This window comes from Didymella exigua (assembly GCF_010094145.1).
Source record: "Didymella exigua CBS 183.55 unplaced genomic scaffold M421scaffold_3, whole genome shotgun sequence".
NCBI lineage: Eukaryota > Fungi > Ascomycota > Dothideomycetes > Pleosporales > Didymellaceae > Didymella > Didymella exigua.
This window is the reverse complement of record NW_022984777.1, coordinates 651421-672435: the sequence shown is the minus strand read 5'-3', so window position 1 is coordinate 672435 and position 21015 is coordinate 651421. Positions and strand designations below refer to the sequence as shown.

General features: G+C 58.1%; 10 protein-coding genes across 10 annotated transcripts; 3 read left to right on the top strand and 7 right to left on the bottom strand.

The window, feature by feature from the left end:
• Window positions 1-64: 64 nt before the first annotated feature.
• M421DRAFT_249355 (uncharacterized protein) lies at window positions 65-1666 on the bottom strand. The gene is made up of 3 exons (XM_033588593.1): window positions 1333-1666; window positions 926-1282; window positions 65-874 (listed from the first exon to the last, which is right to left on the bottom strand). Exons 1-3 carry the CDS (start codon window positions 1534-1536, stop codon window positions 296-298), a joined length of 1140 nt encoding a protein of 379 aa, XP_033453048.1. The 5' UTR covers window positions 1537-1666; the 3' UTR covers window positions 65-295.
• Window positions 1667-1763: 97 nt separating this feature from the next.
• Window positions 1764-3421, top strand: M421DRAFT_416410 (uncharacterized protein). The gene is made up of 2 exons (XM_033591058.1): window positions 1764-2219; window positions 2272-3421. Exons 1-2 carry the CDS (start codon window positions 2094-2096, stop codon window positions 3268-3270), a joined length of 1125 nt encoding a protein of 374 aa, XP_033453047.1. The 5' UTR covers window positions 1764-2093; the 3' UTR covers window positions 3271-3421.
• Window positions 3343-3779, bottom strand: M421DRAFT_1385 (uncharacterized protein; the record flags this gene model as incomplete). Its single annotated transcript, XM_033587446.1, has 3 exons — window positions 3343-3443; window positions 3495-3671; window positions 3725-3779. 3 exons carry the CDS (start codon window positions 3777-3779, stop codon window positions 3343-3345), a joined length of 333 nt encoding a protein of 110 aa, XP_033453046.1.
• Window positions 3780-3931: 152 nt separating this feature from the next.
• M421DRAFT_416409 (uncharacterized protein) lies at window positions 3932-5568 on the top strand. The gene is made up of 3 exons (XM_033591057.1): window positions 3932-4033; window positions 4083-4315; window positions 4362-5568. Exons 1-3 carry the CDS (start codon window positions 4010-4012, stop codon window positions 5224-5226), a joined length of 1122 nt encoding a protein of 373 aa, XP_033453045.1. The 5' UTR covers window positions 3932-4009; the 3' UTR covers window positions 5227-5568.
• Window positions 5569-7233: 1665 nt separating this feature from the next.
• M421DRAFT_1383 (uncharacterized protein) lies at window positions 7234-8051 on the top strand (the record flags this gene model as incomplete). The annotated part of the gene is made up of 2 exons (XM_033587443.1): window positions 7234-7339; window positions 7384-8051. 2 exons carry the CDS (start codon window positions 7234-7236, stop codon window positions 8049-8051), a joined length of 774 nt encoding a protein of 257 aa, XP_033453044.1.
• A 286-nt stretch (window positions 8052-8337) lies between these two features.
• Window positions 8338-9384, bottom strand: M421DRAFT_98015 (ankyrin; the record flags this gene model as incomplete). Its single annotated transcript, XM_033598570.1, has 1 exon — window positions 8338-9384. The coding sequence occupies one exon, from the start codon at window positions 9382-9384 to the stop codon at window positions 8338-8340; it is 1047 nt and encodes a 348-aa protein (XP_033453043.1).
• A 3355-nt stretch (window positions 9385-12739) lies between these two features.
• On the bottom strand, window positions 12740-13791 carry M421DRAFT_249298 (uncharacterized protein). Its single transcript, XM_033588592.1, has one exon. The coding sequence runs from the start codon at window positions 13518-13520 to the stop codon at window positions 12969-12971; it is 552 nt and encodes a 183-aa protein (XP_033453042.1). The 5' UTR covers window positions 13521-13791; the 3' UTR covers window positions 12740-12968.
• A 468-nt stretch (window positions 13792-14259) lies between these two features.
• Window positions 14260-17041, bottom strand: M421DRAFT_53788 (Zn-dependent exopeptidase; the record flags this gene model as incomplete). The annotated part of the gene is made up of 2 exons (XM_033595154.1): window positions 14260-14445; window positions 14498-17041. The coding sequence occupies 2 exons, from the start codon at window positions 17039-17041 to the stop codon at window positions 14260-14262; spliced, it is 2730 nt and encodes a 909-aa protein (XP_033453041.1).
• A 346-nt stretch (window positions 17042-17387) lies between these two features.
• Window positions 17388-18966, bottom strand: M421DRAFT_249296 (NAD(P)-binding protein). The gene is made up of 3 exons (XM_033588591.1): window positions 18542-18966; window positions 18085-18487; window positions 17388-18035 (listed from the first exon to the last, which is right to left on the bottom strand). Exons 1-3 carry the CDS (start codon window positions 18711-18713, stop codon window positions 17735-17737), a joined length of 876 nt encoding a protein of 291 aa, XP_033453040.1. The 5' UTR covers window positions 18714-18966; the 3' UTR covers window positions 17388-17734.
• Window positions 18967-19219: 253 nt separating this feature from the next.
• On the bottom strand, window positions 19220-20993 carry M421DRAFT_53568 (uncharacterized protein; the record flags this gene model as incomplete). The annotated part of the gene is made up of 3 exons (XM_033595133.1): window positions 19220-19882; window positions 19934-20584; window positions 20631-20993. 3 exons carry the CDS (start codon window positions 20991-20993, stop codon window positions 19220-19222), a joined length of 1677 nt encoding a protein of 558 aa, XP_033453039.1.
• Between the last annotated feature and the right edge of the window lie 22 nt (window positions 20994-21015).

Genomic DNA, 21015 nt, shown 5'->3' with positions numbered 1-21015 from the left:
ATAAACACATTGGTCTGGCATGGTTGCTGCGAGCTGCCGTCATGGCCATAGACACTCCTCACATAAACACATTGGTCTGGCATGGTTGCTGGAAGCTGCCGTCATGGCCATAAATCGCGTTCTCATTACCCCCCTAGACTCTATAGATATTACATGCATATATAACGCGCCTTTTGCGACGCTTGGTACAAGGCTGGAGACGGTGCTCGTAGAAGCGAAGTCGAGGCGAAACAGGCCTCGATGCAAAATGGTCTAGAGAACAACATGCGGCAAGAATGTAAAGAGTCCAACGCGCTTACGCATCAGCGGGCTTGCGGCCGACCATGAGGTACATGGGCGTGAAGAGCTTCTCGCGACCACCAGCGACCAGGCAGTCGGCGGCGAGCGCAAGGCTGTCTGCCGTCTTCTGGGTACCCCTGGGTGCCAGACCGATCGTCTCGAGAGCACCGACGAACCTGTGGACAAGACCACGGCCAACCTTGGTCATGCGAAGGATGGTGGGGATGTCGCCAATGGTGCTAATGTACTTGAGCTGGCCAGACAGAGGCCAGTACCAGGGGTAGGGGTCGTCGCGGTCAGCGAGATCCTCGTGGTGCTCCATGACGAACCCGGCAGCCTTCATGGCCGCAAGAGCAACCTCGATCTTCTCCATGTTGGAGATGCCATCACCGATCTCGATACCAAGACGGATCTCGCGGTGGTGGGGGTTGTCGTTGTCGTACTTGTCCGTCATCAGCCACTCGTACACACCGAAGACACCGCCAGGCTTCAGCACGCGGAAGATCTCGCTGTAGATGCCCTCTAGGGATGGGGCGTGGACAGTAGCCTCGATGGCGTAGACAGCGTCGAACGAGTTGTCAGGGAACGACATTTGCTGGTGATTTTGTCAGCGCCAGGGTCTCGAAGCCGCAGCGGCAGCACGTACCATGAAATCACCCTTGGTGAAGGACAGCTTGTCTGACAGGCCCTCCTTCTCGGCATATGCTGTGGCACGCTCGATCTGGTAGTCGTTGTTGTTGAGGCCGACAACATTGACGCCGGCAAACTTGACAATCTCACGGGCAGGGCCACCGACACCGCAGCCGACGTCCAGGACGCGCATGTTGTCCTGGAGTTGCATCTTGTGGGCAAGGTAGTGCTCGTGGCGGGCAATGGCGCGGTAGAAGGACTCGCCGTACGCATAACGGCAGAAGTGGAACGACTGTCCCCAGCCGTACTCGTACAGGTCGGTCGCCAGGTTGTAGTAGTGCCTGGTCAGGGTGGCGTACTCGTCTCGTCGTTCCTGCGCATGTCAGTTGCCGTCACCGCTACTTGGTCTCTCACGCGACGCACCTTTCGTGTCTCCTCGGTCTCGTCGGCGGCGGCCTTGTTGTCCCAGTGCTTGAAGTACTCGTCCACGGCAGCCTGCTGCGCACCCTTGTCCTTCTGCAGCATGGCAGCCATACCGCCGCGCGCCTTCGCCGAGGTGCCGTGCATGGCCTTGTTGAAGGCGGCATCACGGCTGTGGTCCTCCTGTTCAAGCGCAGTGGGAGACATGGTGGCGGCGGACGAAAGTAACTATTAGATATAGAAACGACGGGACTGTGTTGAAGCAGTGTCAATTGACGAGGTGGAAAGGCCAAAGAACCGGACGACCGTGTTTCTTATGCGAAATAGCGGTACAGGAGATTCCTACTCCCCCCTAACTCACCGCAGGTAGTAACAAATTACTAGCACCAAATGATCCCTGGCGGCGAGGGTTGGAGCCAATCACAGCAGCCTCTCTACGGCCGCGCTAGAGGGTGCCACCCTGACAAGCTAGAGATTCCTTGAGCCTTCCGCCGTCATTGCACCACCCCACGGAAACACCTTCACTGCTCCTGCGCCGCCCCACTTGCGCGTACTGCAACACTGCCGATTCGCCCGCAACCAAACCCGACAACAGTTCCTGGGTTGGCGTCTGGCGCAACATCGCGACGCCCACAACGGCACTGCCTCTGTCGCAACAGCAAGGCTCGACATAGTCGCTCAGGCGCAAGACCCACCCACACGAGCTCCACGGCTGGTCATACGCTCGCCGACTACACTTCTCGAGTCAAATCACCGCAGTCACCATGCCGCCCCAGATCAAGACCGATCTGAACCGCAGCGGGTGGGAGACGACCGACTTCCCGTCTGTCTGCGAGAAATGTCTGCCCGACAACCCGTACGTGCAGATGCTGAAGGAGGACCATGGCGCTGTAAGCATCGTCTCTCGCTGTCATCTCGTGCGCGTTTGCTGACACTGTACAGGAATGCAAGATCTGCACGCGACCCTTCACAATCTTCCGCTGGAAAGCCGACCGCACAGCGCGACAGAAGCGCACCAACATCTGCCTGACATGTGCGCGTCTGAAGAACTGCTGTCAGTGCTGCATGCTGGATCTTTCATTCGGGCTGCCCCTCGTCGTCCGTGATGCAGCGCTCAAGATGGTGGCGCCTGGGCCGCAGAGCGACATCAACCGACAATACTATGCGCAAGAGCACGAGAGAGAGATTGAAGAGGGAAGAGGAGCCATGGAGGCATACGAGAAGACAGATGAGAAAGCGCGCGACCTGCTGAGGCGACTGGCGCAAAGCGAACCCTACCACAAGAAGCAGCGACGTCTGGAAGCAGACGCCGAAGAAGGCGGGCAAAAGGCGCTTCCAGCACCGGGCACAGGCGGAGGTTCTGCATATGGGCATACAGGAGGTCCAATCAGGACACGCGATTCGAGAGGCGGCGCCAGCGCTGCGCGAGGAAGCATGCGGCCTGCAAGAGGCGGGCGCGCTGGAGGATTTTCAGCACAGCCCAACCCGCAGGATTGGCTGCCACCATCAGACCCGAATGTTGCGTCTCTTTTCGTTACCGGTGTCGAGGACGATCTGCCTGAACACGAGCTTCGGACCCACTTTGCACAGTACGGCCAGCTGCGATCGCTCGTGTGCTCCCATCGAGCTCATTGCGCGTACGTCAACTATGTGAAAAGGAAGGATGCAGAGACTGCGGCGGAGACATTGAAGGGCAAGGTGGTCATCAAAGGATGTCCCATGCGGGTTTCTTGGGGCAAGCCGAAACAACTGGACAGTTTGGACCAAAACATTAGGATGCAGTATGCGAAGGAGGGCAGACAAGCAGCTGGTCCAGCGCGACGAGCAGCGGCGCAGGCTGCACTCGAAGCACCCAAGCAGAACGACCTGGACAGCCTGGCTCTCGCGCCTCCACCATCAGATGATGCTGAAGCCAGCTATCCCAGTCTGGCAGGCAACTAGGGTGTATCATTATACAGCATTGGATCGGCGTTATGGACAGCATGGGTATCACATTGCGAGCTGAAGAAAAGTTTAAGCGGAGCAGCACTTTGTTCCCCCTAATGTACTCTTGCCCTTGTTTTTCTTGATGTCCTCGTTGTCTCCGCGCTCGGTGTGCTCGTGTATCCGGATCTCTGTGTGGCGTTAGCATGAGCTCCACTACCTCAATGCACCATGTGCCATACTGTAGTTGTCTCCCTCCGTGGCTTCTCCCTGGACGACGTTCTCTTTCAGGAACTTGGCCACTTCATTGGCATGTGTAATCGACTTCTGGAATTCCTCGGTTCCGGTCTGGAGGTGGCGATTGCTCTCGAAGTTCTTGCGGACCTCAATGCGCGCCGCGGAGAGGACGTTCGCATCTCCTAGCATGGCGTGAGTTGACGGCGTTTGGAGGATGACGCCACCGACAATGTACCTTGGAAAGCGATGCGCGCTGATCGCAGCAGATTCCTGTATGCTACAAGGGCCATTTCGCGGGACATTGGACTGAATCGTGGGTTGGAGTCGCAGCAGCAACGGCAGCGGCGAACCGCGAAGTCGCGGAAAGAAAGTACGGCACGTGACAGCGGAAATGCAGGGATCAATGTCGATCGCTGACGTCGCAGCAGCTCTCCACACGCGACGCATGTCTTGCTGGCAACTTTGAACACAACACGCCCCCGCCCTGGGCTGCAAACTCTACACATTTGCTTCCGCAACCATGGTGTCTCTGTGGCCGTGGAGGGCAAGTCACACGAACACATTTTACGATAGGTGCATGCTGACGGCAACAGGCGGGCGAAGATGCTGCCTCGTTTGAGAAAGCACTCTCAGCTCTCACCGCCAAAATCAACAGAGCTACCGCGGTCAATGACAAGCGTCGCCGAGCCTCGAGACGCGCTCGTGTGATGTGGACGCTGTACGCTGGATTCGCATACATTCTCGCAGCGTTGCTCCTCGTCCTGGTCACTGGTCGCCAGAATTGGGGAGTGGTGGAGGTCTCGGTTATAGCGGGCAGTCCTGTTGTGTAGGTCATCTTCGGTACCTTTGGAGCTGCCATTAATGTCGCGCAGCATCTACCTTGTCCGCTACGCGCTGACAAGCTACTTTGACTACCGTATCTCCAACACTACCGCCTACATCGCCAAGCTGAATAAGGAGCGCGATGCCACGATTAACAGACTGAAAGAAGCTACCAAGTACAACTCGACTCAGCAGCTGCTTGAGAAGTACGGTGCTTCACCCAAGCAGGAGATGCCGCAAACCGCGTCGAACAACAAGAAAGCGCAAGGCCCCCAGAGAGCGCCGCAACCACAAGGCCCACGCACAGGCATTGCGCCCCCGCCGACAGCGAACATACAGCGACCGCAAAACCAATCGCAAAACCCGTCGACACCGGAACGTGCACCTCCCGTCCCTGTATCGCCTCCGGGGCACCCGCAACTACCCTCGCCGAGCGCCGAGTTCGCACCGAACGCCTTCGGACCCGTCGACGCAACAAAGCAATACTCCTCCACGCCCGCGACCTCATTCACACAATCCCACTGGTACGACCGTATCCTCGATGCCCTCTTGGGCGAAGACGAGACCCAGCCCAAAAACCGCCTTGTTCTGATCTGCTCCGAATGCAGACTTGTGAACGGCCAAGCCCCGCCCGGCGCCCGCACGGTCGAAGACATCGGCAAGTGGAGATGTGGCGGATGCAAGGCTTGGAACGGCAAGGAGAAACCGCATGAGGAAGTCGCGAATTTAGTGCAGAACTGGGACGCTGAGCGTACGGCGAAGGCGCGAGAGATGGTGAGGGATGCGGAAGATGAGGACGAGGGTGAGGATGTCAACGAGGAGGACCTGCCGACGCAGAAGATGGTGGAGGTCAACGAAGAGGCGCCCCCTAGTAAATCGACTAGGAGTAAGACGAAGGGGAAGGGCAAGAAGTAAGGATCGGAATCAAAAGCATTGGACGGCGAACGGTGTGATGGGTGGTCTGCAGCGCATTTCAGCGGCATTTTATTCGTACTTGCAAGACTCTGTACGTCTAGAAATGGATGCACCGGTCTCTGTGTTTACTTTGCACCGCACACATCTCGAACTTGAAGTATCTCAACTGTTCCCCTGGGTAGAATCAGGTCTCAAATCGGCGACGCTCGTCCTTGAGGCGCTCCGGCTCGCGCCGCGGCTGGACACCTCAGCGTCAGCGCTGCTCTTGATCCCTGCCACGCAACATGAATCACTTGCATGAGAAACGCTGTACAACCGGTCCTGTCGATATTACTTCCGAACTCTCATCGATCAGTGTGGTGAAGTTGTCGCTCTTGGAGACGATGCTTTGCAATCTACTCCTGACAACCGTAGTGAGCTTTCTCCTCGGTGGCGTCAACAGGCCTCAGTAATGCTTTCACAGACATGGCGCTGATGGAACCACAGTCCCACGTTCCGCTGTCGCTCGCTGCGTCATAACCTCAGCAATGAACGGGAATCGGAAGGTAAAAACATTTACAGACGGAATGAGAGCTCGGTCTCGAAGTGCATCCCCTGTCATCATGGTCTGATACGCTCTCTGGATCCTACTTCAGTTCGAGATGCATGGGAGGCGTTCAAGGGGCCTTTCCCCAAGGTATCGAAGCGAAGAGCTCGAAAGTTGTCAGGGCGCAGTTTAGAACGGTGCTGCTGCTAGTTGTGGGAGCAGTATCTAAACTCTCCTCCCATGCGGTTTTGAGCAAAGATCTTCTGGCTGTAAGAGTAACCATGGAGGATAAGATGGACATGGGTATTTGGCTGAATTTGAAAGGATATATCTAAACCTTGGAGGCTTTTTTTGGTCATCCCCCTCTTTTTTCTTTCTAGCATGGGCGATAAACATCGATGAGATGGATGTAAGATTTGATGGATTCCAACCACGGCGCTCTTCGCGTCAATCGTAATCGTGGCTTATGTTGTCCAGGGGGGGATATCGAACCGGTGAGCTGCCTCAGCCCACTCTCCGGTATCAACAAGACCAATCGGCCTCGTAGCTCAGGAAACTCTCGGCTAACATCACTTCCAGGTTGACAGGCGCCCCGTGGATCAAAGGCTTCCTCAACATTCCGTTGTCGGCATTCTACATGCCGTGAACTTGGCAAACGTCCATGGCACATGTAGCCCCTTCATGGCCACCTTAAACGGCCGAGCTACTTGAGATACTCGATGTTTCACTCATGAGCATCTCGTGAGAAGACGAGCTATAGAAGAACCGCTTAGGCGTACTATGCCCCTTGCTCGTGAGCATTAAATCTTACCACGATAATTTGCCTTCGAGCCTGTGATCACCCGGAGCTTCCCCATAGCACCACTGTCCAATAGCTTCATCGATCTAGATAATTTCCCCCCAATTCGTCAAGGTACGCTCTCACCGCTGTATGTGCCACAAGATATATCCATGTAAGCCACAAATGCGGCGCAGCATCGATTGGCCGGGCCGCCTCCTTTAGGATCACCATGCAGATCATGTGATTACGCGACAGCGCGTGTGAGTCTCAGCCTGATCCCCAACTTTTTTCCCTCTCATGGTACCTCGCCCTCTTCATCTTCTAACTGCACTATATTCTTAGATACCGCCCCCATCCCGATCTTTTTCTTCGAGATATGTCGGACAACGTAAAAGTATACAAGAAAGCTTTGGTCTTCCTGTCAAGCGAGCATGTGCTCGTGAAACAACGTGACAGTCTTATCCAGCAAATCCGCGATGAGGGGCTGACTAAGACGCTTCTGATACTCTTTTCAAACGATACCAGAAAAAGCTCTGTTGTTACCTCACAGGTCATCAGCCAACTAAGAGCGGAAAATACAACGCCCTCGACTGCTAGCGTGGCGATAGCCAGTAATAAGAGGCGTAGTGATAGCCCCATGTCCATCGAAAGCGCTTGACCCGTGCTGACTTCTCCAAAGACCGACGCGTACCGTCCACCGATGGACAACGTAAAGTTCAACCCGAAGCGGTCATTCCCATACCCAATCGCACTCGCCGACCTCTACAACACGTTTCGCAGCTTCAGTCTCGCGCTGCCACTGTATCGTGGGAGGATGGCGAACTAGAGTCTGCAGCACTGAACTCGGCAGTCGTTGCGGAAGAGTCGTCAGAAGACGAATTGATGCACGATACACGGAAGCCTGCGAAGCCAACAGGGCCGCCAAAGGTGACGAATCCGTCGAAGCAAAGTAGCTCATCAGAGCCAACCCGGGCGTCGAAGAAATCAAGACTGTCACAGCCAGTCGTAGTTTCGAACGCTGCAGAACCAGCTTCCGAAACTACAACGGATCAGGTTGCGCAGCTTCCACCTGTCGAGTGGGTATTTTGGGTCCAAGTCAGTGAGGAAGTCGGATATTGGCGCCTTTTCTCCGAATTTCCCAACACTGCACAGGTTCTCTTCAAATGCAAATTCAGCACCGATTACCTCCAGAAGCCAGGCCACGTCGCTGACTACGCGCGCATGCTTCGCAGTCGAGAGACTTACCGGTACCGCGATGTGTGTGTGGGGAACGTGACGTATTGGCGCAGGAACGAGCCCAGCAAGCGGAAGATAGCAGAGGGTAATAAGGAGATGACATGTGATACTTGTCTAAATACGGGGCGGTTCTGCGCGAGGATGGTGAAGGTAGACGGCGTGGTGAAGTTGGGATTCTTTCCTGTTCCGGATGCTGCAAGGAACGGAGTTGGGTGGGAAAAGCTGTATTACTGGGCTGGAGAGAAGAAGGTGGCAAAGCCACAGCAGAGTTCGTACATGTGAGGCGGTATGCTCGCATGATCCATCTTGAACAAAGGAGATGCATGTGAAATAAGCGGAAAGACTCTGCCTGGTGCAAAGCTGGTACCCAAAAACCCTCCTGACATTGGAGACCACGTAGAGCCATTTGCTGGACAAATAGAAAATACCTTTGACTTGGGCTGCACATGAGAACTTTAAAACGCGCGCGTTGCTCTGCGCCATCTTCTTTTTTCAAGAAGGAAACATCTTCAACGTCGGTTGTCTGTTGTACGTCAGTGGACGGACAGCGATATCGGGCGGGTAAGACTCACGATCTACCTCTCGGGCTCGAGGACTTGGGAAACAGCAACGCAAGACCCTCCTCCCAATCCCGATCTCCAACGATATCAATGACCGGTCGGCCCGTCTCATCCACAGCCTGCAAATCCACCGGTCCACCGAGACTAACAAGAAGCCGCAGTATCTCAGTATCACTGTTCTCCACCGCTTGAAGAACGGGATTCCACCCGCGGTGCATATGATTGATATCCGCGCCCCTGCTCAACAGCATCTGTATGACTTCTGTGTCATGTCCGTCATAGCTTCTCAGCGCTTTCACAAGCGGCAGATGCTCGCCAGGTGCATTCGGATCCGCGCTCGCCTCGTCCAGCAAGTATCGCACGATACTCTTATGCCCCTCGCGGATCGCAGTTGTGAGTGGAGAAAACACGCCGCAGTTCTTATCCTCGACGCTCACGCCTGCGCCTAGCAGCAACTTGACGGACTCGAGCTGGCCTGCGTGCACAGCCATCTCTACGCAGCCGCGGAAGGCGCGAGGGTTGATGCCCGGGACAGCGAGAAGGCGTTTCAACACGATGGGGTTTCTGACTGCCATGCACAAGGGCCAGTCTTGGCCGCGGACAGCCGGGTTGGCGCCGTGATTCAGCAGGAGATCGACAAACTCCAGGCTGTTTTCGCGGATTGCGGTTGTGAGGGCTGTTTTGCCGCCTTCGGGGCAGCGGTCGTTGGGGTTGACGCCTTGGTCGAGCAAGTAGAGAAGAGCGTCTTTGTCCTTGTGGAAGACGGCGGTCTCGATAATGCCCTTGGGTGTGTGCAGGTCTGCACCTGCAGCTACTAGCTGCGGGAGGAAGTGTGTGCGTTTGTGGGTGATGCATTTGAAGGTTGGAAACTCGACGGCTTTGAAGTTGGGGTCGGCGCCGTGCTCAAGCAGGTATGTTACGATGTCGGCGCTGTTGTCGCGGATAGCAGACGCGAGAGGAGTGTAGGAGCCATCCTTGCGGACGTTTGGTGAGACGCCTGCGTCGATGAGAACCTTGACTGACTCCAGCTTCTTGAGACTGGCTGCGAGCTCCATGATACCAGGCGTACGCCTGTGGTCGGCTCCTCGCGACAACAGCAAAGCAAGCGCTTCAGGATGGTAGCATGATGGCCACAACGGGTGCTTGGGGCATGGCAGATTGGGGTTTGCTCCGTTGTCTAAAAGGGCTGCCATGACGTCTGTACGGCCAGCCTGTATAGCTTTGAACAGCGCTGTGGTACCCTCGCTGTCCTTGAAGTTGGCGTCGGCGCCATTTTTGAGCAATACTCTGGCACAGGCTACAGACGCAGCTTGTGTAGCGGCGAATAGTGGACTCATACCATCGCCATCAGAGCCATTCGCATCTGCCCCGTAGTGCATGAGGACGGAAGTCGTATCCGCATCTCTGTTATCGATAGCAATACGTAGTAGGCCAGCCTGAGTGACGCTGTCAAGCTTCACACCGCTCGCAAGCAGCTGCTCAACCACTCGGTACTGTCCCTGTCTGACAGCCATCACCACGCCCTCCTTCCCACCAAAGGTTCGCGGACTTCCTGAGCGATGCGTCGCTCTACTGTGTAAGGTAGGAGAGTCTATTTGTGCATGTGACATAAAGCTATCGTGTGGGTATCGCTGCTCTTGTACGCCGAGGTTGTGGCCTTGTTCCCTTAGTGGCATTCGTGCAGACCAAGCTGGTTCTTCGTAGGGCATCTGGTGGTTGTGGCTTTGTCTGTCGTATGTTCTTGCTGAGGCCGAGTGTATTGTGTCACGGACAGAGCCACCGGAGTGTACACTAGGCGCTCTCCATTCGTTGTGTGGGTATGCAACGTCTGGCGACATCCGAAGCTCCTCATGCCGCAGATCTATGTCGCTCAATGTAGGTCGCATCCCATTCGTGTTGGATAGATCGCTCGCTGTAGGCCGGAGGTCACTAAGAGATGGCCTACTGGTCAAACATGGAGGGGGAAGAAGTGTCTCTGACTGACTGTGACTACCCTTCGATGGAGGTAGCGGAGGTGGTGTGGAAGGAGGTGGTGCGGTGCGGCGAGGAGTTGGTGCGGTCGTTTTCTTTGGGTTGAGGCGCTCAAGAGCAGCAATGAGTCCGGCGTATCCAATGGCCATCGTCTCATCAGCGTGATCGTCCCCTATCGTCCATCGGAAGATCGCAGAGCTCATCTTGAGGGATTCGCTGCTTCTCAGGAGCGTCATTCGCACCTTGTCAACTTCAGAGTCGGCAAACATCATGCGCATACGCTTTCCTAGGCCGCCCTTGCCATTATCGTTGTCGATGAACTTCGCGACCATCTGTCCGAGAACGACGAACTCATCGTAGACATGGCGGAACCGAGTGTCCAGCTGTTGTGTGATCTCAACTGGGTAGGTCTTGCGCGTCTTAAACGACTCGTTGATCCCTGCTTCGATTGACCAGACCAAACGTGCCAAGTCGAGGAATGCTGTGGCTAATGGAAAGAATCCGCGTACCGGTTCTGTCGAGGAACTGAGATACTCGAGCATGCGGATAGAGACGGTGTTCCCTTGCGCGTTGACGCGCTTGCACAACTCGATGGTTGTCTCCTTTCGTGTGGGTGCCATGGCTATGCTGTAAAAATGGGGTATAAAAGAAGAGTATGGTGATGAAGAAGAAGACGAAGAAGACGAAGACGAAGAAGAAGAGGAAGAAGAAGATGATGATGATGATGATGATGATCAAGGGAGCTGAATGTTTCCGCCTAGAGTTGGGCAGCTTTTGTTCTTGTTCGTCACTCGACCCGTCTTGCATTTCCCTTGCCGTCCACTGTTGCTAGTCAAGGGCATTTAGAGCTAGAAGTTCAAATGCTTGCAGTGGTCTCATGGCGTCGGAAGCTTTATTGACAGGGAACACATCAAAAGCTTCCAGCGTCTCGTATCCCTCCTAGCGGCTGATTGAGATCTCCCAGATCTCAATTGAAATACAGCCAAGTCGGAGAATCAAATGTCGTCTGCTGGGATGATCGAGACCGGGACTCGAGCATCTGGTGTCGCGTGGTCGGCGAACATCTCACAAAGTCCATACAAGGCATTGACCGTGCGCGGAGCATCGTAACCACTCAATTACAAGCAAAGCTTATTGCAACTGCCCAACATGAGACGTCCCGGCGTATCTACGGTGCCTTCCTGGCATATGTGGATGTCACTTCGCTGGGGAGTTGAAAGAGCTGAGGTAGCATGCTAGATTCGAAATCATGATAGGCAAGGCTGGACCGTGGCAACCGTAGCGAGCCGATGCCGTTGCGATCTAGGCGAAAGTGGCACGATGTCGTACGACGAACTTGGTGGCGTCTTGCAAAAGTCGGTTGTCGCAAGCTCAAGGGCCCAAAGCCGCAAGCTTTTAATCTCCCACAGAGGCTAGTTAAGGCGCGCTGCAGAAGCTAGACCGACGTACGTATCCTGTTCATTCTGCCATTTGTTCGGTGAGGGCGAGAGGCATGAAAATAGGAGGCCTGGCGGACTTTCGGGGAGCGGGAGCGACAACCGATCCGAACTAACTGATCCGGTGGTGGCGCCAAAATCTCGCTCTCGCGTCCAAGGCAGAGTCACCAGCGAAACGAATTCTTGAAACGATCGCAGTTGTGACGATGCATCCTATCGACATGTCTATAATAAGGTATTCCCCACTCGGCGAAGTGCGTCGTCGATCTGGCGCATCCCTGAAGAGCGACAATAGCAAATCGGGCCCAGAAAGACACTGTCCGCAGGATGTTGATTTTTCAGGGACGTCTGGTACAGCTTCTTGTTCGAGCACAACTCAAGCTTGATGGGCTGCTGACAGCACTTTTGATCAGATCCAGTGTTGGCCCGCTGTCAGCCAAAAGCCGACGCTCATCCGTCTGAAGCTGTTATATAACTCCACCCAGTGCCCAAGGACTTGGTCTGTAGCATCTACAACTCCCGCCAACAAGAAAAAAGACGTTCGGACTCCAGCAACCAGTCCGTCTTTTTTCGTGGAGGAGAGCTGATCAGCATCGGAACACTGCACAGCCTGAAGCAGAATGTTCGGACGTGAAATGAAGCAACTCCAAGCAGTCGCCATGTTTCGTGCGCCGTGCGTGCATCTTAAGTAGGTACTTGGGGATGTGTGGACCATGGCGGATGTCGAGTATAGTGAGTAGAGCCCACATGCAACTACGCCATACGAATACGCCATACAAATACGCCATACAAATACGCCATACAACTACGCCATACAACTACGCCATACAACTACGCCATACGACTACGCCATACAACTACGCCATACGACTACGCCATACAACTACGCAACCACCTTCCCACGGAGATCCTCCTTGAAGCCATCGATACAGAATGTCTTCCAAACCGAATGGGCTTTTGACATCACACGCCGTCGGTACCGCGGATGCGGCATACGACCCCAAGGTGGCTGACGCACGGTTCCGCAAAGCAACAGCACAGTCGCACAACGATCACGGCCGACTCCTACAGACACGGTCGCTCCGGTCGTCGAAGCGCTCGACGGGCTTTGCAAGACAAATCCAATCGCGCCGACGTGGTAACCCGACGAGTGAGCGACATTTACCAGCGACCAATGTCCGCAGTCTCGCAATCGCGACTCATGGAATCTCTCTTTACTTTCCAAACCCACTCTACGCAGCAACGCCCCCCTCCATCTCAGCCAAAACCCCCGCCAGCCCTTCAACAACAACCTGATGATCATCCCACTGCTTCAACCCACTAACAACAACAACCGCAACCGGGCCCTCCACGCCGCTAACAAAAACCGGCACTCCACCGCCATGAATCGCATACTCGCCCGCCGACGCACCCAGCCCAAACTTTGCCCTGAACAAGTCCTCATCGCCGCCAAACTTGTTGTGCAGCCGCCACGTGCTAGCCTGCCACCGGATAACCGTGTTCCGCTTGCGGGCGACCCAGAAATCGTTGTCCAGCGCCGTGCCCGCGTGCGTGACGCAGTGGAACAGCACGTGCGGCGGCGTGCTGAGGGTGGAGATGTGCACGACGGCCGGTGCGTCAAAGGCCAGCAGGCGCGTGCGCAGCGCACATCCGAGCTGGAAGGCGACGGTGGCGTTCCAGTACGGGAGGGTGGATGCGCGTTCCTGCGCTGCGATGTCGTCGATGCCGCGCGGTGCTTCGCCGAGGGGCTTGAATGCGGGCGTGGAGGTGGCTGTTGTTGCCATTGTTGGAGTTGAATTTGCAGGACTGTGGTTTTGTTTTCTTTTTGGAAATAGCTGCGGACAGGGCGTCAGGTCTCTTTATACTATCGCGGCGGTGATGCACGTGTGCTCCGCAGTTTGTAGAGCGTGCGCGATCGCGGGACCCACAGGTTTGACTGTTGCGATTACCGAATTGGGACGTGTCTTTGGAAAAAGGCCCGATCTGCCGGCACCACCTTGCATCATTCTTTGACTTTGCAGCTCTCCTTTCCATCAACGCGTTTCTACCACCGTACGAACTTTAGCTCGCTCACCGGGCTTGGCGGTGTCGCTTGCGCTTTCGCCATCATGCTGTAATTTCATTTGTCCAGTCCTGGATCAATGGAGGCTCGGTTTGAGCGATGGCGGGTGTGTGACGCGTATTGCTCACTCGCGATGGAGAGAGAGGGAGGGGGAGAGAGAGGGAGGGGGAGAGATAGGTAGGGGGAGAGAGAGGTAGGGGGAGAGAGGGGAGAGAGAAAGAGGGAGAGAGGGGAGGAAGAGGTTTAGGGCTTGCTGCAGAGGGACTAGCATCGAGGCTCATGCCGCTGTTCACGGGTGTGCCGAGCGCGACCTGTGGGGAAAAAGTAGGTGTGAGAATATACACTAGGCGCTGCTACAAGAAACGCACAAACACGCACGACGCAATGCTGTGAGGCGTCTTCCTCTCGCGCCATAAACGCCGGTCTATGCAAAACAAAACAGCACCACCAAGACGACGACGCTAGCCCGGCCCCAGCACATCGCCGGCGCGGTTCAAATAATCGGCCGTCATCCTGATGGCGTCCTTGGCGCGCTTCCAGTCGAGCTTCTCGAGCGCGTCGCGTGCAAACGGGAACACGCTGCTCTCGCGCGCGTTGTGCAGCGACGGCGCGAAGACGACGTGCTTGAACTGTTGGCGGCCAGGCAACTAATCTCGTCGTTAGCACAATCCCGCTCGTCAGAACTAGGCAGAAACTCACGCCTCGCGGACTCGTGTCGGTGGGGCCCGTCGGCAGATCCAGCAGCAGCGTCTCAAACTGGCCCATCTTGGCGTTGTGGTTGATGCGCTGCATGGTGACGCTCGTCGTCTCGAAGCCGCCCGTGGCGTAGACCTGGTTGTACCAGAACGTCTCCCACTTGTGGAACTCGTCTGCTTTGGCTTTGAGGGCGCTCAGGCTCTGCACCAGCGGCTCAAACATGGCGATGTCGTAGTCGCCGCCCGCCTTCTCCGTGTCGTCGAGCAGCTTCTGGCCCTCTTGCTGCAGATGCGCGGCATAGTTTGTGATGCGGAGCGGTGCAATGGGCTCCTGGCTCAGCTCGAGGATGAGCAGGACCAGCAGCTGCGCGTGGAGCTGGTGGTAGAGAAACCCAGGGTCAATGTGCTGCGCGATCCAGTCAAACGTCTCGTAGCAGCTGCCGGCCATGGGGTTTGCGGGCGTGTCTTTGGCGCCGAAGCCAAAGTCGAGACTGGACGTGCCGGCGATGAACTGGAAGGGGGCCGAGTCGCGGTCCGCGGCCAGGTTGCCGACGCGCGAGCCCTGCGCGTCCCACAGCTCCTTGAGCGTCTTGTTGTCCATGCGCGGGTCGTTTAGGCGGTCCAGGATGCGGTGCCAGGCGTGCGTGAAGATGGGCGAGCCGTTGGCCCAGAGCTTGTCGCCGGTGACGGCGGCGTCAATGTTGATGTACGCGAGCGCGTTCTCGCGCAGCGAGTCGGCGTTGGCTTCGACGTGCTCGGTCGAGCCGGCGTGGTTGTACTCGCCGGCGTCCCAAGACGCAAACTCAATCGTGCGCATGGGCCGCCAGCCCTGGGCGCGCAGGTCGCCCAGCACGCGCACGACTTCGAGCATGATGGCGGTGCCGGAGCCAGGGTCCGCGGCACCGAAGCAGAACGAGTCGCGGTGGTTGCCGATGATGACCTTGTGGGCTGTGTCCTCGAGGCCGCGGATGGAGCCGAAGACGTTGGTGATGCGCTGCTGCTCGACTTCGTCTTGGTGGTTGGAGAGGTTCACTCGCGGCGACTTGTCAGGATGGCCGGAGAACCAGTTCACGTCTGGCACCGCGCCTTTCCAATCCTCGGGCAGCTTTTCGCCAATGCCGTCCAGAGACTGGAGCAGCTTCTGCCCGTCTTTCCACGACAGGGGCAAGCTGGGAATCCTGGGCAGACCCGGGTTCTTGTCCTTTGGCACGCGGTCCTGCTTCTTCGAGCTCGGCTTGCCCGGCGTGAGGGGGTCGCCCAGGATCATGTTGGACAGGGCGACCGAAGCACGTCTTAGGCTTGTCTCGGGGCGCCACTTGCCGTTTGGCCAGGTTGTGCCTCTTGTGAAACCGTCCTCGACGGGGTCCGAGTACACGAGCACGCCGACGACGCCCGCGTCCTGCGCCGCTTTGACCTTCATGGCCAGGTCCGGCTGTGTCCCGTACTCCCTGCACAGTGCCACGGCGCCCTGGACGTCGACGCCGCTGTCCCACAGCCTCTTGAAGTCCTTCGTGTCGCAGTAGTTGACGTAGATTAGCGGGCCCTGGACGCTTCCTGCCGCCGACAGGGCGTGGAAGGCCGGCGTCTGGGCGCGCGCCGGCTTGTACACGGACGGCTCCTCCAGGCTGGCCTTCCAGCCCTTGGCCTCGCCCTCGACCACCTCCACGCTACGGCCCGCCTTTTTCTGCGGGTAGTTCATATACACCCAGTACTCGTCGTGCGTGTACGTGTCCATGTGCGCGTCCTTGAACTTGCCCTCGATCCACTGCCCCTGGACGTAACTGCCCTCGGTGGCGGCCAGGTGGTCGAAGCTGGTCATGTACTCGAGCGTCTTCTCGATGCGCCAGCCCTCAATGTTCTTCTGGGCCTCGTGGCGCACCCACTCGGCGTTGAACTGGGCGCCGAACCCGCCGCCCATGGGCACGACCTCGCTCGCGACCAGCATGTACACGAGCGAGGCGATGACGAGCAGCCCGCACAGCCGCGCAATGACGCTCCACCCGGGCCTGTACTCGTCGGGGACGGTGGGCAGGCGATTGGCGACAAAGGCGACCGACGGGCGCAGGCCGTCGGTGACGCGCGCAAACGACGGGCGCAGGCGGCGGGGCCAGGCCAGGCGCGGCAGGTGCAGGCTCGACAGGCTGCTGGTGAGGCTCGACAGCCGCTTGGAGAAGCGGCCGCGCGCACGATTGCGGCGAGCGCGGCCGTCGTCGTCGGCGGACTCCGGGTCCAGAATGTCCATTTCCTCGAGGATCTGGCGCTGCTCGTCGTCGGCGCTCGAGCGCACGGGGCTGCCCAGCTCCGAGTCGCCATCGTCGACCGACTGCACGCTGGGCGGGTGGTAGTAGGCATTGCGGCGCGAGGGCCCGCTGGCCGGGACAGGCGCGTCTGGCGAGAGCAGGCCCTGCCGCTCGGCGTCGTCGCTGGCCTCGTCGGGCCCGCGGCGGGCGGTCCGTGTGTGGCGCGAGCTGGTCGCCTCTTCGTACGAGGGGATGGGCGGGCTCGCGGGGCGCTCGTAGACGTGCAGCGGCGCCTTTTCGTCGGGCATGGCGGCGGCGGCGGCGGCAGCAACAACAACAACAACGGCGACGGCAGCAACAACAGCGGCGGCGGACGGCGGGATGGGCGTGGGTATGCGGTCGGTATGCGGTGCAGCGCTACTGGCCAGACATGGCGGACGGGGAGCGCAAGCCGAGGGACGGCACGGGCGACGAGGATGGCACAGGCAAAAAAAAGGGAAGGCAAAGAAGGCAAGGCAAAAACGGGACAGCGCAGGAGAGGCGTGCGATGCGGCGTTGCGCGGTCGAGGGATGGACGGTTCAGATGCGGAGGGCTATCACGGCTCTCGGAAGTGAGCACTTGGTAAAGCTTGGGACCTGAAACGGCCTCGCCAACACTGGACACGCTCCACACGGCAATCCAGCTGCTGCGTTTCAGCATCCAGACGTTCAGCTCGTCACTATCGACGTCCCGAAACAGTGCTTGATGTCCAAGACTGTGTCCCTGCGTCCTCTTCACTCAACTGTCCAAGACTGTGTCCCTGCGTCCTCTTCACTCAACTGCTCAGGACTGTGTCCCTACATCTCTTCACTCAACTGCCCAAGACTGTGTCACTGCATCCTCTTCATTCAACTGCCCAAGACTACATGCCCTACATCTCTTCACTCAACTGCCCAAGACTGTGTCCCTGCATCCTCTTCATTCAAGCGCGCAAGACTACATGCCCTACATGCCTACATGCCTACATCGCCCGCCCGCCCGTGACCTTGATCGTCTCGCCGTTCACGTAGCTGAATAGCGGGCTTGCGACCGCCAGCACCGCGCTCGCCGCCTCGGTCGCCGTGCCGGGCCGCCTCAGAGGAATGTCCGCGTGCGCGTCCTGGCCGCCCGCAGCGCCCTTTGCAGCCTGCGGGATCCCCAGCGCCACCTTCTCGCCGTCCGGCAGCTGCACAAACGCGCCCTCCTCCTTGGCCGCCGTGAGCCGCGTGGCAATGTGCCCAAACGCGACCGTGTTTGCGCGCACGCCGAAACTCGGGCCCCATCTGGCGCCGTTAGCAAGTGTCTCGACTGCAGTGAGCCCGGGCAACTCACTCCTTGGCAATCGTCTTGGTGACGCCCGTCACGCCCGCCTTTGCGAGCGCGTAGTTGATCTGCCCCGCGTTTCCGTGCAGCCCGGACGTGCTGGAGATGTTGATGATGTTGCGGGGCTCGCCGTCCTTGACGCGAAAGTACGGCGCCGCGGCGCGCACAATCTTGAACGGCGCCGTCGCGTGCAGGTCGACAATGGTGTGCCATTGCTTGTCCGTCATCTTGTGAATCACCCCGTCCCACGTGTACCCTGCGTTGTTGACGATGATGTGGATTTTGCCGTTGCCAAACGCAGCCGCCCTGTCGATGAGCGTCTTGATGTACGCGTCGTCGAGCACGTCGCCCGCGACCGCGACCGCCTGCCCGCCGCTGGCCTTGATCGCCGCCACCACCGCCTCGGCCTTTTCTGTGCGCTGTTACTATGCTGGCCGTGCGACCGTGGGTGGGTGGGAACACGCACTGCCATCGACATCGGCAACCACGACCTTTGCGCCCTCGTTTGCAAACAGCCTCGCGCACTCGGCCCCAATTCCCTGGCCCGAGCCCGTGATGATCGCCACCTGGCCTGCCAACATGCCCGTGGGGTAGTTGAGGTGGCCAGCGATCTGGTCGACACGCTTCGAGGCGGACATGTCGAACTCTGGAGGTGTTGATGAAGACAGTGGAAAGAAGACGAGGCTTTGAAACACCGATGAAAAACACGAGATCGAAGACAGTTGTCAAGCCAGATCCAAGACAGTTGTCAAGCCAGATCGAAGACAGTAGCCAAGTCAGGCCTTTTAATGTAGAATCAACAAACGGAGCAGACGTCGCACCGCCTCACGTCGCTCACAAAGCGGAGTAGCCGAGAGCTGTGAAACCGAGGTACACGGATGGCTCCACCTTCCCGCTTCCATCGTAGCCTGGTGACATCGCCGCTAACGACGTCGCATCTTTTCGTTAGTATTGCGCCTCGGCAGCTTGATGACGAGTACCTGATGGAGGCTGCGTGCCAGACAAACGGCCTGGATGAATCGTTGAGGCTGCGCCAGATTGGGGATCCACGTCTACGCATACCGTACAGGCTCTGGAGTGCGAACAGGTCGAGAAACCACAACCACGCACTCCACCGTCTTCAAGCCCGCGCGCTCCCCCGTCTTCAAGCCCGCGCACTCCCCCTCCCCTTCTTCGCGTCCTCATAGTCCAGCACCTTCCTCCGTCTGTGATTCTGCGCCATCTTCCACCGCACATACAGCATAACCGCGTCCTTGATCCCCACAAACAGACACCCTCCCACCAAGCTCCGTCCCCACCTCGTCTGCAAGAAGCCCGTGGGCCGGCCCTTGCCGCCCTGCATCGCTCCTGCGCCTAACCATCCCCCGAGCCAGGACGTCGTCGTCACCCCTTTAGGCGGCGTGACCCAGGCTGTAGCCAGTGAAACCCGGAGGAGCTCGCCCATGGCCGCGGCTATCGAGGGGAACACAAGGGCGCCGAGAATCGTGTCTGCGAGCGACGTCGTGGAGAATGCAATGTTGTGCTCGCGACGGACGCGCTGGCGCCGGGGCTGCGCGGGGACGTTTGGCGCCGGGGCTGCTTCCTGCGCGGGCACCTGGGGTGCCTGTTCGTCGTTGTCGAGCGGTGGTGCGTTGAGAGGGTGTGCGGCCTCGGCCGGCTGTGCTGCTTCGACCATGTCGTGGTTGTGGTTGTGAGCGGCCCCGTTGTTCCAGTCGCCGAAGATGTCAAAGTCTACTTCCACCTCCAGGACTTCGTCTACATCGTGATCGTGGTCATGGTCGTGGTCATGGTCGTGGTCATGGTCGTGCTCGTGATCGTGCTCGTGCTCGTGCTCGTGCTCGTGATCGTGCTCATGTACCTCGCCAAGCTGGAACTCTAGGCCGCCTTCCTGCGCAGCGTCCTCGGTGCCAGCCCGAGGTTGAATCTCCTTCAGCCATCGCTGTTCCCGTGGGGCCCACACGCGGTCGTAGTATGCATTGTAGAAGCCTCGAAGATAGGGAAGAGCAGCGAAGGAGAACGCAGCGCTCGGAGGCCACTGCAGCTGCAGCATCTCGTCACCCGGCTGGCCTGAGCTGACGAAGAAGATGAGTGGAAGGAACGGGAGGAACGAGTCGGCCATTGTGGTCCTGCTTGCGACGAGGACGGCCGGTATCAGCGGTAAGCCAATGTCGAGTCTCCAGTGGTGGCGCAGGTGGTCGACCAGTCGTATCGCCAGCGATGACGGCAGGTCTGTCGGCGCCTGATACAGCGGCTGCAGTATCTGCACAGCGTCCTGTGTCCCGAAGATAGCATATACCGTTTGTGTTCCCGCAAGTGCCAGTGTCGAGTACAGCGCTGTACCCGTGACGAAGGCGAACCCAGGCAACAGCAGCGTGCCAGCCAACTTCTCTACCACGCGCACCGAGTCCACAATAACACTGCGCGGTCGCTCGACTCGGATTTCTGTTTTGCACTGCGGACACAGGATCTTGCCCTTCTTGCGCCCTGCTCGTCGCCCTGCTGTCGGTGCCTGCCGCAATTAGCCACTGCGTCGAGTTGATGAGGAGCTCACTCACCTCCATATCCGCTATCCAGTCCAACAAACACCTCTCGTGCGCAACCAGCGAGCACGTACACGGGCTCCTCCACTCTGAAGTTGTGCCATCGTCCTCTGTCTCGTCATTGAAGCAAATCCAGCACCTGCGCGGCTCCTCGTCTTCCTGTTGCTGCGGCGCAGTCGTGGTGCTCTGTCGCGGTGCTTCTGCCTGCTCGCCGTCGGTGTGCGCTTGCGGCGAGTTCAAAAGGAGTGTCTGGGAGTCGACTGACGCGGCAGAGAAACTGCTGCTGCGCGTGACATCTTCTTGCTGTGACGAAGATGCTTCGGCCGGCGGAGATGCTCTGCGCTGCGACGCGGGGCGCTGCTGGGGGAGAGACGCCATGGTGCAGTAGGGGAGGCGGCGT